The 16,430-nt window shown below is 42.6% G+C and overlaps 1 protein-coding gene across 2 annotated transcripts in view; it reads left to right on the top strand.

The window, feature by feature from the left end:
- The window catches only part of drosha (drosha ribonuclease III), a 137,180-nt gene that overhangs the window by 48,694 nt on the left and 72,056 nt on the right, over positions 1-16,430 (top strand). For both annotated transcript variants that reach the window (XM_080417844.1, XM_080417843.1), the window contains exons 17-21: positions 1,523-1,630; positions 2,758-2,865; positions 13,277-13,415; positions 14,055-14,115; positions 15,100-15,159. In XM_080417844.1, coding sequence (XP_080273970.1) covers positions 1,523-1,630; positions 2,758-2,865; positions 13,277-13,415; positions 14,055-14,115; positions 15,100-15,159 — 476 coding nt within the window. The remainder of the gene's footprint in view (positions 1-1,522; positions 1,631-2,757; positions 2,866-13,276; positions 13,416-14,054; positions 14,116-15,099; positions 15,160-16,430) is intronic.

Genomic DNA, 16,430 nt, shown 5'->3' with positions numbered 1-16,430 from the left:
TTGAATAACTATGTATAGAGTTTCACTTTCTTTATACTTTATACATTATTATTGGAGAGGGTTATTTGAGAAAAAAGACCAAAGGTCTTTTGGAGAGCGATGGAGAGAGAGGCACGCTGAGTTACGTCCCAAGGCAGTTTCACGGCCCAGCTGACGTACGTATGAGCCAGCAGACCTACTGGGTGGGGTGGGGGGGGGAGGGGGGTCTTGTACGTCATATATAGGTCAGGGACGGGTGAGCGCTCGATGTGCAATTTCAAAACGGGTGATAACATATTCTGTCCACAGTGCTTGCCATCTCGGACGGCACCGTCTCAACAATGTAACATTTATTTATATAACATTACCACTTAGTCAACATCTATAGATCGGGACATGGACAGTGGTGGAAAGTAACTAAGTACATTTACTTAAGTACTGTACTGAGGTACATTTTTGAGGTATTTGTACTTTACTTGAGTTTTTCCAATTTCCAATACTTTTACTTCTACTCCACTACATTTTGGAGACAAATATTGCACTTTTACTCCACTACAATCATTTGAAAACTTTAGTTACTTTTCAGATATAAATTATTATATTATAAAACATACATTAACCACTTTAGCCGTATTTTATATGCTATTTGAAAATAGCCGATCTACAAGCTCACAACGCGTCGCATGGCAACGCGTTGTGAGCTTGTAGATCTGCTATTTTCAAACATTTTAGTACTTTTACTTTTGGTACTTTAAGTACATTTTGATACCAATACTTTTGTACTTTTACTCAAGTAAAATTTTAATTCCGGACTTTTACTTGTAACAGAATGCTTCTACATTGCAGTATTGATACTTTTACTTAAGTAAAACATTTGAGTACTTTTTCCATTTTCCATTCATTTTTAAATATTGTTATTTCCAGTGTGGGTTGTGAAACTACCTGGGCCGGTTACATGCCTCAGCCATAGGTACTGTTGGCCAACATGAGTCCTGCTCAAACGTAACATCTGTGTTGATGCGTGATGACTAGACAGCAGAATTTCCGTCCCGTTGCACCAAGAGAGAGAGAGGGAGTGAAGCTATGTTTAAATAATATAGATATAGTTTCATGAAATACACCGTTTGATACGATACAGTGGTGTCGCTGTTTTCGATATAGCAAAAACGTTAATGCCTTGATTTTTTAAATATATATTTGTATACATTTATTATTATAGCATAATAAACAATGTATGATCTGTACTTACGTTGGACGGTAATGGAGCTGACCCATCTTCTGTTCAGCATGTATTTTAGCAGCATATAAAACAAAAACTGCTTTATGGAAAAAAATCAACACACATACCTTATAATATAAATGTAGTAGGCGGGACAGCACAACATGGAACTGGGTTGCCTGCACATCATCACCGGGACAAAGTATGAGAGGGAGAGAGCCTAAAATACATGTTGGAACAATGGCTAGTGATTCAGACACCTAGACGTGGTCAGTAGGATCCTCCACGTAAGCAGTAATTGACTGGCCGGGTTTGTTTTGGCAGGAAGCTCTTCAAAAGATCCGTCAGAAGAACACGATGCGCCGCGAGGTGACGGTGGAGCTCAGCAGCCAGGGCTTCTGGAAGACTGGCATCCGCTCTGATGTCTGTCAGGTAACACACACACACACACACACACACACACACACACACATACACACATACACACACACCTGCCATATGGAACACATGACAACATACTTGTGTACACACAGCTATACATACAGTATTATGCATGTACACTTGCACATACACACACTTTACATTAAGCATTTGCGTGCACACATGCATTGTAGCATACATGCATATCAATTTGCATGCCTGCAAGCACACACATTGTGTGTGTGTGTGTGTGTGTGTGTGTGTGTGTGTGTGTGTGTGTGTGTGTGTGTGTGTGTGTGTGTGTGTGTGTGTGTGTGTGTGTGTGTGTGTGTGTGTGTGTGTGTGTGTGTGTGTGTGTGTGTGTGTGTGTGTGTGTGTGTGTGTGTGTGTGTGTGTGTGTGTGTGTGTGTGTGTGTGCGCGCGCGCGCCACTCATGGCACAGCTACAGTCAGAAAGTCATCTTTTGATCTTTCCAGGAGTTGCATCACTTTTTGCACACTGGGGAATCAAAATGTGACACAAGCTGTGGAAATGGACTCAACAGTTTCAGCCCGTCACCCTGCCCCTCATTACTTCATCCCACAGACATGACAAGATTACATTCGTTTTCATTATATTTCATAGATTCCATAGATCCAGTGTGTATATATAATCACTCACAAATCCACTGGCCATCCATTCTGTATCCAATCTGAAGGAATCAGGGAGAGGAGGAAGAAAAAAAAAAGTGAGAGTGACAGGAAACACATAGGCTTGTCACTGTTTGTCCAAACGTATGTGTGTCAACATGTCCATGGGCTTCCATTACACTGTCCGTGTCCACATGTGAATTCCCCCGTCCTCTCCATCAGGGCCCTCCACAGTTTTTTTTGATTATTTCATCTCTCTGTGGCAGCACACATACTTAATAAATAATGACTGGCTGATAGATTTTCCCTCTCTCCCAATCCCTCTCCATCTCCCTGTCTTTCACCATCTGTGCCTCACTCTGTCCCCGCAAAAACATGCTGTCTCTCCCTGCCTGCCACTCCTGTCCTCTTATCTTTGGCAATCAATTTTCTCTTGTTCTCTCTTTCTATTGCTTTCTGGTGCTTTCACCCATCTATTACTTTTCTTTCCCCTCCCTCGCCTTCTCACAGCACGCCATGATGCTTCCTGTGCTCACCCACCACATCCGTTACCACCAGTGTCTGATGCATCTGGACGCGCTCATCGGCTACGTCTTCAAGGAACGCTGCCTCCTGCAGGTAAGGCAACGGCACTGTCCACGTCTAGTAAGTAACAGCGCGGCGTGAGGCCAGTTTTACGGCCTTGCACCGTGCCGAGAGTGTTCGTGTTTTGTCAAATACCGGTGCAACTTCAACACTCTCCTGCGTCTCCAGCCTCCCCATATCTGTTGAAACATCTGCCCGCCCCCCTCTCACATACACATGCTTCCCATTAACACATTCCATGCCAGAGTTTAATCTCATAATGTACTCACCAGTGCCAGCGTTTTATTGTTGTTTTTTAGTTTTTTTCATGTCGCCACAGACCTCGCTAAATAAGTTAAAAGTGCGCGTTCATTTGGTTCTAAACACACAGCGGATCTGTGTGAAACGGCCAGCGAAAACAGTTTCCAAATCCGAGCCGCCATCTTGAAGATACAGCGGATCAACGCTAAACAGTGATCAGCAAGGAGAAAAACAACAACCGAGAAAATCGAGTTTTAAACAGGATCCCAGACAGGAAGCGGATACGATCGAAAAAAACGGAACCCGAATAATTCCGTTTCCTGTCTTCAAACCGGAAACGGAAATGGATCAAAAAAAATCGGAAAGTGCACCTGGGGAAATTTCAATGGGAATCGGCGGTTCGCGTAGATCTACGCGATTGGCACGCTGCGGCTTTAAATAGGTTCGCGTAGATCTACGCGATTGGCATTTAATGTGTTAAGGAACTTGATTGCTGCATAGAAGTGTTCAGAGGGTTTTTTGAATTGGCATGGAAAGATCCTTCGCTTCAGGCATAGCTGCTTTAATGGACAGTACAGCGAAGGAAATAGCGGGTGGAAAAACAGAGCGGCGATGTGACGCAGGTCATGAGACTGATGACGACGTAGACTAGCGTTCACATGGCAAGTGTGCTACAAAGTCACAGAACCGCGCAACATGGTGGACATGACAGAAGGTGAGTCCCATCCACCTGCCGCCTCAACTCCCAGGCTCCAGCCATCCCAAATGTGCTACTCATGGACACCACCTAGATTCACACCTATACCAATCTGACACACCAGCCTGATCTCCAAGAATTTAGTGTACATTGCTTGGATCCAGTGCACGTCATTCCGTGCATAGTAGCCTAGAAACCCCGAAAATCTGTGCATATGTACGAGGCGGCTCTGCACGGATTTACGGGTTTTCCAGTTGTCTATGCACAGAATGACCACTCCGTTTAATGTATTCTAAATTATTGGCGATCGGGTTGGACACGCACACGCACGTACTGTATACCATCCGGCATGCACACACACCAGCTGAGTTCTCTCTGTGCGCTGCAAAAGAGTGTCTCAGCCCACTCCTGAGTTGCCATGGCAGGGAGGCAGCGTTAACAACATGAGCGAGAGAGCAGGAAACATCAACATCCTTTCTCTTCTCTCCTGTCCTGTTGTCAGGTTTGCAGCAGGCAGCAGCAATACATACATAGAAGCCCTGTGGCCGCCTGCAGCAGTATCGAAGAGCTGTCATAACCTGATACATTAGAAATCAATGCGTTGTCTCGCGTGTACATAGTTAACAAGAGGTGGGGGGTGCTGTACGTTTTGCTCAGGCCATGTTGTGTAGCGTGTGTGCTTACAGTAGGTGTTTGTCTGCATGCACATGCATGCACACAAACATAATTTGTGTTGAAATATGTAATGGGTGTCTGACTTGCACATGTTGATCAGCGATGGGCCTCTTGTTCTGCTGACTGATTTATGTCATAAAGCCAACAGAGAAGGCTTTGACCCCGTGCAGCGAGGGACGGTCCTCCACTAACACATGGATTGGCCCTTTCATCGTGTCCGTATTGTAGTTGGTAGGGATGCCGTCTGATAGTAAGAAGGTCACCGGTTTGCTTTCTGCTCCGCCCATGTCAAAGTGGCCCTGATCAAGACACTTAACCCTAAGTGTCTTGATCTACCCCTATAGACGAATCCACAGACGCGCTGCCTGTAGCTGCCTGTAGGAGGCCATTGCTGCGGTGTCGCGTCCGCGGAGCATTGACACCGCAGCAATGGCTGCGCCCAGGGCAGCGCTCCGTGGATTCGTGTATAGGGTAGGTGCCCTCACAAAAAAACATGCAGTAATCCAGGTCTCTATACTGCCTCCCCCTGGTCAGCCGGGGTGCCTGATGGAAGGGAAAGGAACTGGGTGGAATAACGTGTTACTTCCACGCGCTACGTCCTTCCGGGGAAACTCCCCTTTGTCAGGTGATAAGAAGCGGCTTGCTAGCTCCTCATGCATTGAAGGAAGCATGGGCTCAGTTTGGAGCTCTACCCAGGCTGGCAGAGTGGGAGTAGCGCCCAGGATTACATCTTAGGCAATTGGCCAGAGCTAAACATTTAAAGTAAAAAAAAAAAAGACACTTAACCCCAAGAGCATATTCTTCAAAATACACTTTTTTCTACTACTCATACACATTTTGTCCATAACTCGCACAAATCGGTGTGATTCGTCATGTGATCAAGATGTATCAGTCAGATTTTTTCAGATACCATTTCAATCGGCTTTTGACTCCCTTCCAAATTTGCGAGCCCTGGCTAGGCAACCCGGACTGGTTCAGAGGACTTTTCTATGTTTTTCTTTGTCATAATAAAAAGTTTGATTGATTGATGTATAGATAATACCGTAGGCGTACAGACTGAGGTCTTGTTCAGGGTTTCATCATTGTTCGTGTTTGTCTCATTGTCTTTGATCCGAGGAAGGAGAAAAAAAAGTCCTGCTCTGTATCCCAGCGTTCTGCCTCTTGCTCACACTAAGGCAAAGGATGAGGACCCCAAAACATGAGAGCTACTTCTTCTTCATCTCCTTCTTCCACTTCTTTGTGCTGTCTGTTGCTGCCTGCCTCTCCTCCCTTCTGTTGTCTGCCCACCTTGGAGCTCTGGAGCTCTTTGAAGGTCCTCCTCTGAGAGCATGCCCGTTAAAAGATTCAAAACCGCTTGGATGAAAGGCTCCTTCCTTTCATCCAAGCGGTTTTGAATCTTTAACTGTGGCTGGAGTGGGTGAATCTCCACCTGCATCACTGCCCCCATCAATCCCACGGACCTCCCGCTGCCTCCCATTGAGCCGTGCTGAAAGCAACGCCAGGGCCTTCACAGAGGGGCCTCAATTATTTAACTGTACAAGTCTTGAGGCCTCGGCTCCGATCCGGATATCTTAGTTTGCTGTGTGTTTGTGTGTGTGTGTGCGTGTGTGTGTGTGTGTGTGTGTGTGTTGTAGCGTTTATTTATTTATGTTATTCCCTGCAGACTGGAGGAGGGATGTTAATGTGTGTGGGTGGGATGCCAGTATAGGCCTGGGGCGGTAAGGATTTTTCAGAACTGCGGTAGTGCAAAGTCACCGTTTACCGGCGGTTAACCGCGGCACCCCTAACTCCCCATCGAACCGCTTCAACCCTAGAATTCGCCAACAATTGCAGATCTACAAGCTCACTACGTGTTGCAAGCTTGTAGAGTGAGCGGACCATTAAAGGGATATTTCACTTTCAAATAAACTTTTGGTCATTTTATCGTCTACTCAGGCTTTTGTGAGCCCCCCAGACAAGTTGCTTGATTCAGTATTTAGATATTTGATATTCATTTTATCAGACACACCCCCTTCCTATACAACCCCATTATAACTTCAAACTCCATTTTTAACATGTTAGATTCATCAAAAACACGCGTCCTTGGTTCTGGTGACTCATCCTGCCCTCCTAATACGTGAGGGGGCCGTGCTTTTTCATATCTAATTTTTTTTTGTTTTCATTTTCCCCCAAAAATATGAAAAAAAAGTAATAGAAAAAACAAGGTCTCCTCACGTATTAGAAGGACAATATCAGTCACCAGAACCAAGGACGGGTGTTTTAGATGAATCTAACATGGTTAAAATGGAGTTTGAAGTTACGATGGGTTTGTATAGGAAGGGGGCGTGTCTGATAAAATGTATATCAAAATATTGAAATACTGAATCGAGCAACTTAAAAACTGTCCGGGGTGCTCCCAAAAGCCTGAGTAGACGATAAAATGACCCAAATTTGTTTTGAAAGTGAAATATCCCTTTAAGTGGTTAATGTCGCTGACTGACTGAGTGAACAGGTTACAGCATTGGTCAACCAGTTGACCAAACATTCTCTCTCTCTCTCTCTCATACTGTCCCCCCAAGTTTTTACCTGAGCTGTATATTAGACAATGCAATACACGATAATGACATCCTTGAACACGGGGACGGGGTGCCAGCCAATCGGCAGCAGGGTTCTTTTTCTCTTCACTTTATTTTTATTTTTTCCCTGGCAGACCACTCAGCGAAACAGGATGAGCGATGCTCTCTCCTGTCAAAGCATCATTGCCCCCCCCACCCCCCCCTGCCAGTTCTCCTCTGAGCAATCATGTTTACCCACCACCTCGCCCCATGTTTTTGCCAAAGGCCGTTAAGCAGCAGCAGCCGAGTCAGTGTTGAGTGATCAGTGAGCCCAAATACCTCCATACTTTATGTGGTCATTATGTCAACAGTAAAGACCTTTATTTTTTTTTACCGGAGCCAATCCTCTTCCAAGAAAGAGTAAATGACACCTACAATGTTGTTGCCGGTGGCGGCGGTGCTGTTGTCATCAGTTGTTTCACCTTAATTGAAGTGCCTGCAGTGCAGTGTTTTTTTGCGAATAGACCAACACAATTAACACATTATATAACATGACGAGTTTGCTTGATACTTAATACAAAAAATGAAATAAAGTCTGATGCTGTAGTCGGGGGCACTATGTCGCAGGCAATCAATGACTTGTGTCTGACATGGCACAATGAGGGAGTGGGGACTGTCTGTAGTATTAACAAATGTACACACGGTCAACACAGCACTGACGATTGCTCAATTTTGGCGTGTGTCATATAGTCCATGGGCCGGGCCAGTTAAAAAACACTTTTGACTGCAACAAATAGCTTAAGTAGTGATATGCTTATGTGCTCCGCTCTATGCTATGAGGACTGATGGGGAAGCTGGACGACAGGGGCAATTCTGCAAATAGACCTATATGTTATTTTAGTCCGGATCCTTTAACTCATTCACTGCCAGATACATTTCTGGTACAGGTCACAAAAAAATTATATTCATTATGATCGCAAGTCCAATTGTTTGTAAACGCAAAGGCTATCCGTGCACGTCGCCCCGAAAACAAACATTCCGATCGGCTCGGAGTCCTTCTCATGCAGCCCTGTGTAAACACACCATTTATTGACAAAATTGGACGGTTCACTTACGTTTTCAGCTCGCCACAGAAAATGTACACCCCTTTTTCGGTGCAAGACCAAAGAAAGGTGCTGCTCTTTTTGCGGTGCAAAACCTTTCTGGCTCTTCCTGAACACACCTGTGGATTATACCAGGGACAATGACTTGGACTTAGCTCCCCCTCGGACACACCTGTGGACTACACCAGGTACAAATGACTTTTTTGCTGCACTCCCTCATGGAGCTACTTGCGGATTATACTAGGGTCAGTCCACCCTAGGTGGACACGCACTGACCTTTTGCACCTTAATCCCATGTATAACGCACTCACTTTTTTTTTGGTCTTTTTTTATTGTGCTCTTTTTTCTCTAAGCACCTTAACGTCCATATGTATATCATGCACAGTATAAGTATAACATGCACAGTATACATACATTGCTGCTATGCTCAGGCACCTTAGTTTTTTATTATCTCAGGTACTTTGTAAATATGTAGATAACTTGTCTGGCCTTCTGTTGCTCTCTTGTTTTGATCTCCTTCCCACTTGCCCCCCACCCCTCTTCTTCTCCCCCCCCCCCCTCTTCTTTCTATGGAAATTAACGTTGCGATGGGAACGATGTACAAAAACGAATTTCACCCACTTCTTTACCTTGTAAACCTGTGATGTGACAATAAAACTGATTCTGATTCTGTAGGTGTGTGAGTGGCCCAGAGAACAAATATTCAATCCGTGACAATCCATTCTCCAGTAATAGAAGTTTGAAAACAACGCGTCTGACTGAGCACGGCGAGAGAAAAAAGTCAAGCCGCGAAAAGGCTGTTTCAAGGGGAGAGACGGAAACGGAAATCTTCGATTGACGTTATTTCCGTATCCAGGTGTGTTACAATGATATGTCACTACGAGAGATGAAGACCAGCGTGATCCTTTATAAAATCAAATAAATAGAAAATTACGTTTTTTTCATCCGTGGCAGAATTGGTAATTGGAAATAAATATTTTTTTTACGTCAGTGGCAGTGAATGAGTTAAGAGCAGTGGAGACGAGATACCACAGGTGTGGTAAAATGTCATGGGTTCAAAAGACTATTATGTACACATAATTGGTCTTGCAGCAATCATATGAAAACCACTTCATTTATGATTTTGAAAAAGTAATGTTCTCTAATTGCAGAGGTTGGCGTCGAGGCACGTTTATGAGAAAGCTGGATTGCATGATGTAGCACACGGATCAGAAATGTGCTACGTTGAAGGAGAAGCAAAACATATATAACACACACACAGAGGACTGCACTTGTTGATGTTCTGTAGTTATTATGTACTGATTATGGTCTTTGTTTTTTTATTTGTTTTATCAGTGTCTCTTCTTTGAATATTCTTTGGAAAATGCCATTGTAAAATGCTTTATGATTGCTGGCACAGTGGTTGGCCAGTGAGTTTGACCCTTTTCATTGTCAAAGCCTTTGCATCACACACGTCACACGTCCAGCGCGTGGTTTCGTTCCGAATTCAACCACCAGGTAGAGCAGTTGAGTTGTACTGTATATGGCATTATGAGTAATTGGGAGTTTGTAATTGTCTGAGTATGTTTTGCACCCTGTCCGTGTGTCTGTCCGTCCGTCCGTCCGTCCGTGTGTCCTTCTGTCTGTGACCAGCTAATCTCCGGCACCGTTGGCCCGGTCACTGCGAAACTGGGCACACACACTCCCTGGATGCCAATTCAGGCCTGAATTTTCAGATTGGCCTGTTATAGCGCCACCAGGAGGCCGATTTGTGCAAAACTTTTTTTTTTATATTACTCCTACAGATTTTGTCCAAACATCACACCAATTGGTACACAGTATCTCTATAGTCTTGTGATCAACACAGATCTGTCCGATTTCCCATATTCCATTCTGATTGCCTAAGATTGGCCTCCAAAGTTAGCAGGATTGGTTAGTTTTGAACAAAATGCCTCAAATCATGAACGCAGCTTGCAATTTCAGTGACATTTTGCACGCATATTCCCACTAGGCTGAGGAAGAAATGCCACCCTTTTCACATTGGCCTGTTATAGCGCCACCAGCAGGTATAATTTAGCAAAACACATTTTTGGAACAAAATGCCTCAAATCATGAATGCAGTGTCCGATTGCCGTGAAATATATGGTATATAGCATCACAAATAATATTGTGACAAAAGCATGCCTGGACATTTATGAGTTACGCGTGATGTAGTTATCAAAGTTAACTATCTTTCATGCATACGGAAACCATAATTTTATGGCTGCAGCCTGCATGCATCGTCATGTCCATGAACACAGTTAATAAATGAGACTGCACAGAAGGTGCAAACATTTAATTATTTTTTAATCCTCATTTTCCCTTATTTATAACATATATTACATTAATGGGGAGAACAACAATATATCACTTCTTTCCATTTCTATTCTATTCACCCTGCCTGTCTGTATTTGGACATGAACATTATAGGCAAATTTTAAAGAGCTCACAATGTGTCGCATTGTGATGTATTGAGAGCTTGTAGACATATTAGCATAGCCTAACTAGTCAGAATGGAACATAAATTAACCGTTGGAATTTTAAAAGCATGTAATTACATAAACATAGCTATTTGTGCTCCGATGTCAAATATGGTGTGACAAATCTATAGAGAATTATGGAAATTTCAGTCTGGGAAAATACGGAATTTTAAAATGGAAAATGTGTAGGAACCCTGGTATTAGACAAATTACTTCAAACATGACATATTACAAGTGTCTATGGGTTGCGAATACTGCAGACACACCCCAGGGAGAGGATATAATGAAATAAAGATGATTTCCAGGGAAGGCGCTTTCCCGACACTCCATTACTTTAAGAGGTGAAAAAACACAAATAAGCTACCAGTCAGCAAGGTCTCTCATATAAAAACAATCTAGGGGGATGTATAGGAATACATTAAAAACAATCACAACTAGCATTTGCCCAGCCCAGATGGTACTGATTTGTTAAATGTGGGGTCTTGGCTCATGGACTAATATCAAACACGTATTTCTTTTTTCTTTGTTTCTTTACTTTCCTCCACCCTGACCCCCCCCCCCCCTCACTTGAAAGAGATAACAATGCTGTTCCTCTTAACCTATTTAGACCGGGAACGCATCTTTGTGTAATTTTTTTGATTTCTTAGGGCTATTAAAAAAATTTGTGCAAATCTTTGAATATATATGTATTTTTAAAGCGAACATTTGTAACTCAAATCTTTGCTTTTGGGGATCTCTGGAACAACATATTTTGAGATATTTTTGTTTTTTGTATTTTTTATATATTTTATATATATATATATTTCTTTTTATATTTTCATATTTTTCATGTAAAAAAAAAAAAAAAGGATTTAAAACATTTTTAGAATCGGCCTCAGGTCTTAATGGGTTAAGCCCAGCAAAAGAATAAAAAGTAGAGCTGCTGTTGAATTTGTCGTCGTCTCAGTTCGAGACTACAAAGATTCACATCCCTCCCGAGTGGCTATAAATATTGAAAACCTCTCTGTTAACATCTTACAAGTATATCTCATCGGAGCTTGAAATTGATTTGAAGTTGCCTGACAGGAGAGACAAGCATTTTGAAAAGCAAGCACAGCAAAGAAATTGTTCTCTAGAGTTTTCTTCTCTTTTTTTTTTCCCCGGCTTTTTTTTGTTGCTGAGATTAACATTCTCTCTAATGCAAGATTGATAGAGGCTTGACATATCTCACTGACTGTCATCTCTTCTTCCCTTCCTCTCTCTCCCCCCTTTTCTTTCCCAGCCGAGGATGTTCAGTCGATGCTGACTTTCTAGGCACAGCAGTTTTGTCCTCTTTGAAAATTGAGCTGGAACATCGGTTCATACATTTCCTTGAGGCTAATTTCTCATTCGCGATATCTCCTCCTTATCCCCCTTCTCTTTTGTCCTTAGACACTTGCATGTCTTTTTAGCCGGAGTGAAGCCCTGAAAGGCTTTAACGCTTCTGGCATTAAACCACACTCATACTGCCGTTATGTTTTTTTATTTTATTTAAATGTTCCCTGTTATTCCCTGACAACAAGGTGAGGAATAAACCAGCGTTTCTTTATTTTGAGGTCCTCACTTTAACCGATTAAGACCGGGAAAGAATCTGTCTTTTTTTTTATTTCTTTGGCTATTCAAAAATAGCAGATATACCAGCTCATAGCGCGGCACCGAGTGCCGCGCTATGAGCTTGTAGATCTGCTATTTTAGAAAAATCTTGAAAATGTGAGCAAATCTTTGAATATATATATATATTTTTAAAGCGAACATTTTTAACTCAAATCTTTGCTTCTGGGGGGATTCTACAAATGTCTTCTAAATCCTAGTTGTTGTTTTTTAAAGAAAATGTTGCTATAATCAGTGGTTCTCAAACTTTTTCATGTCAAGGACCCTTAAAATGATATGATTGACTGTAGTCAGCTGTAGTTTGATTAAAAGAGACAGACGTGGAGGCATGGGATGCGTAACAAACTTCAATGTCCATTATCACACTGGTCATCGTTCATGCAAACGTTCCTGGGAACATGTTATTTTAACCCATTAAGACCGGGAACGCATCGGTGTGTCATTTTAAGATTTCTTTGGGCTATTCAAAAATAGCAGATCTACAAGCTCATGGCGCGGCGAGTGCCGCGCCATGAGCTTGTAGATCTGCTATTTTTGAAAAATCGCGAACATTATGTGCAAATCTTTGCTTCTGGGGATTCTACAAATGTCTTCTAAATCCTAACAGTTCTTTTGAAAAAAAAACCTATGTTGCTATAATTTCATTGGTTCTCAAACTTTTTTAATGTCAAGGACCCCCAAAATTATATGTATTTGGCCGCGAACCCCCATCTCAAAATATGCCCTTCCAGGAACCCCCCAGAAGGAAAGATTTGAGTTAAAAATGTTACATATATATTCAAAGATTTGCAAAAAAAAATTGCAGATCTACAATAGCGCGGCACCGAGTGCCGCGTTATTGTAGATCTCCCATTTTCAAATATATCTATTGTATATCTGCTATTTTTGAATAGCCAAAGAAGTCTAAAAATGACACACAGATGCGTTCCCGGTCTTAAAGGGTTAATGTAGTGTATATTTTGTCTGTCCAAACCCAATAAATACCGACCGTTGCTGCTTCTCTTTTTGAACCCACCTCCAAACATCATCTCAATCTACCCTCCCTGCTCCTTTCCACACCTGCTCCAGCTGGCCATGACTCACCCCAGCCACCACCTGAACTTCGGCATGAACCCTGACCACGCCCGCAACTCACTGTCCAACTGTGGCATCCGCCAGCCCAAGTACGGGGACAGGAAAGTTCACCACATGTACATGAGGAAGAAGGGTAGGTCCAAATGTTTGTCTCGTGCCCGTCTGTTAAAGGAGTAGTTCACCCCCCAAAAAATGACGTATTTTCTATCAATTACACACCACATGAAGGATTACTTTTTTTGTTTTTGTCGCATTCCTAAGACAACAATTTGATGACCGGCTTTGATAAGACTCAAAAGAGTCTTCTACTGAGTCTCCTACTGACCGATGTCCCGGTCATCAAATTATTGTCTCAGGAATGCGACAAAAACTAAAAAGATCTCCATGAATTCAAGGCTTCATGGGGTGTGTAATTGACAGAAAATATGTAATTCTTGGGGTGAACTACTCCTTTAAAGTCTATCTCAGAAAATGTTATCGCTGCATTGATTTAGTTTTCTCATTTTAAATCATTCCTATCTGCTAACTGCTTCCCTTTCCACTTGGTTTTGCTCTTTTGCTCTAAGATCATTGATAAGTGACATTTAGTTTCGAGCTATATGAGCTCATCTTAGTCAGTTATGTATGCATTGTAGACTGTCTGGAAAGCAGATGTCCCATTTGGGTTGATACTTTTAACTTAGTTGTACGTATATCTCTGCCTCTTTCTGTCGGTCTTCTCTCACTCCCTCTCTCCGTCCCGCTCATTATGTGTGTCCAACCCCCTCCCCAGGAATCAACACATTGATTAACATCATGTCTCGCCTGGGCCAGGATGACCCCTCTCCCTCCAGGTAGGTTCCCCCAGCACCACCACCCGCCGTAGATCCACACACATATCTGTGGTAGACTGTGGCTGACCGCGGGGCCTGCATCACAGGGGCATACTGTCATGATTAATCGGCCCCGCAGGCCCACTGACAGGAAAATTAACTCCGACTGTGAGAGGATCGTCCGGTCTCGAGGGACACAGGCTCTCTTTTTAAGGGCAGCGATTCCACTCATTATTAGATGCACTCTGTCTCTTGTTTGTGTGTATTTGTGGGTGCAGTGGGTGCATGCAGACACGTTTTTGTATGTAGTTGTGTGTTTAGTGTGTGTTTGTGTGTGTGCGTGCGTGTGCACGCGCACGCACAAGAGTTTGCATGCATAATATGTCTGCGTGCGTGTTTATCCCATTAAGACCTGCAGCCGATTCTACATGTCTTCTAAATCCCAACAGTATTCTGAAAAACGTATGTTTCTGTATCAGTGGTGCTAAATCTTTTTCATGTCAAGGACCCCCAAAATGATATGTATTTGGCCGTGGACCCCCATCTCAAAATATTTTGTTCCAGGGACCCCCAGAAGCAAAGATTTGAGTTAAAGATATTCGCTTTAAAAATATATATATTCAAAGATTTGCACACATTTTCACGATTTTTCAAAAATAGCAGATCTACAAGCTCATAGCGCGACACTCGGTGCCGCGCTATGAGCTTGTAGATCTGCTATTTTTGAATAGCCAAAGTGTAAAATAATGCTTTTTAGCTCAAATCTAAAAATGACACAGATGCGTTCCAGGTCTTAATGGGTTACACATGTGTGTATTTACTTGAATGTGTTTAAATACAGTTCGTGTGCAAATAGGCATGCATATGTGTGTGACATGCTGTATGCCTTTGCTCATTTTGTTCCTCTGTCACCCCTCTTTTCTACCTTTCCTCTTCCTTACCTCATCTGTCCTCATTTCTTCCCCCTCCCTCCTCTCTCTCTCCTTCCACCTCCTTCTCCTCCAGGATCAATCATAATGAGCGTTTGGAGTTTCTCGGTGATGCCGTCGTGGAGTTCCTCACCAGGTGAGAGGCCATGAATCACTTCTAATTGACAGATGTCATCCGCGTTTCCCCTTTGAAAATACGTCTAGCAGACAGGGTTGTCCTATGTCTCCAGGGCTCTTTGTCTTAGCCTTTTGGCATTTAGCAGATGCTCTTCACAGAGCTCTTTATCAAGTGCAAGATTTGATTAAATGGCACGCAGCCTAGTCACTTGCAGGTGTTTTTCCATCAGTTCACAAAATTAATATATTAGAATTAGATGTGATTTTGTTCCTAAGGGACACACCTGGTTTCCTTTTCTAAATTACTAAACCTTTTACACAATTATAAGACTGTCGGGATGTTAAGTACATTTTGATAAAAACAAAATACAGACTATGAAAAAAATAAGAAAACAAGCTCCTTCAAATGGTTCAGTAGAACAAATAACATGATGGATGGATGGATAGATAGAGATATACATTGATAGCCTACATTTTTTAAATTGTAATTATTAACTAGAACGCTGCACAAAACAATGTAAATCGGGAACAATGCAAGTTGGAAATGCATGTCCCACCAAGTTATGCAATAACCCTTGTACCTTGTTGTCAGAGTACCTATAGGCTCAGAGATGTTTTGGGAACTGAAATTACTTTACCTGTGTTCAGTAGGCCTAGTGAAGAGGATCTGTTCGATGGTAGTCCATGTTAATACCTATTCATTTCTAAAATGTACTCTTTATTAATGGAACAGAGCCCAAGACCCAGATTTGCACAAATCTCGAGAGAGAGGTGGGAGTCAGACTTGAATACCACAATTGATGAGGAGCTTTGGTCAGATCTGTGTCGAGATGGTCTCTCTGGTACTATTAATGCAGGCAAAATATAGATTCAATTCATTACAACTTTTTCCCCGTCTCTTATCTCACACCTCAAAAGTTACACACATAATAACCTGCTTTGACGAGTGTGACAATTATGTGAATCATATGTCTATGCATAGACCTTCACAGTTACTAGATGTCAGCCTAATTGAGCACCTTTTCGGACCGACGTGTTCAGAGAGCACTCTCCGCCTCGATCGTCAGAACGCCAAATGAGGAAATCTCTTTTGTTACTATGGTGTTCCATCCTTCCATTAGAGTCCCAGAGACTTTTACAATCTTATGTCAAGGTGCATGGAAGCTATTCTGCAGGTTCTCATGGTGGCCCAACAACTGACTAAATCACCCCTCTGCATATCTATATCTAAAACCATCACCATCTTCTTCTGCTTCTGCGTCTCCTCCTTCTCGTAGAGGTTTACTCGCA

The sequence above is a fragment of the Gymnoscopelus braueri genome (assembly GCF_963280865.1).
Source record: "Gymnoscopelus braueri genome assembly, chromosome: 21".
In the NCBI taxonomy this organism is placed as follows: domain Eukaryota; kingdom Metazoa; phylum Chordata; class Actinopteri; order Myctophiformes; family Myctophidae; genus Gymnoscopelus; species Gymnoscopelus braueri.
Note: the sequence above shows the minus strand (reverse complement) of the source record. Positions and strands in the feature narration are given on the sequence as shown.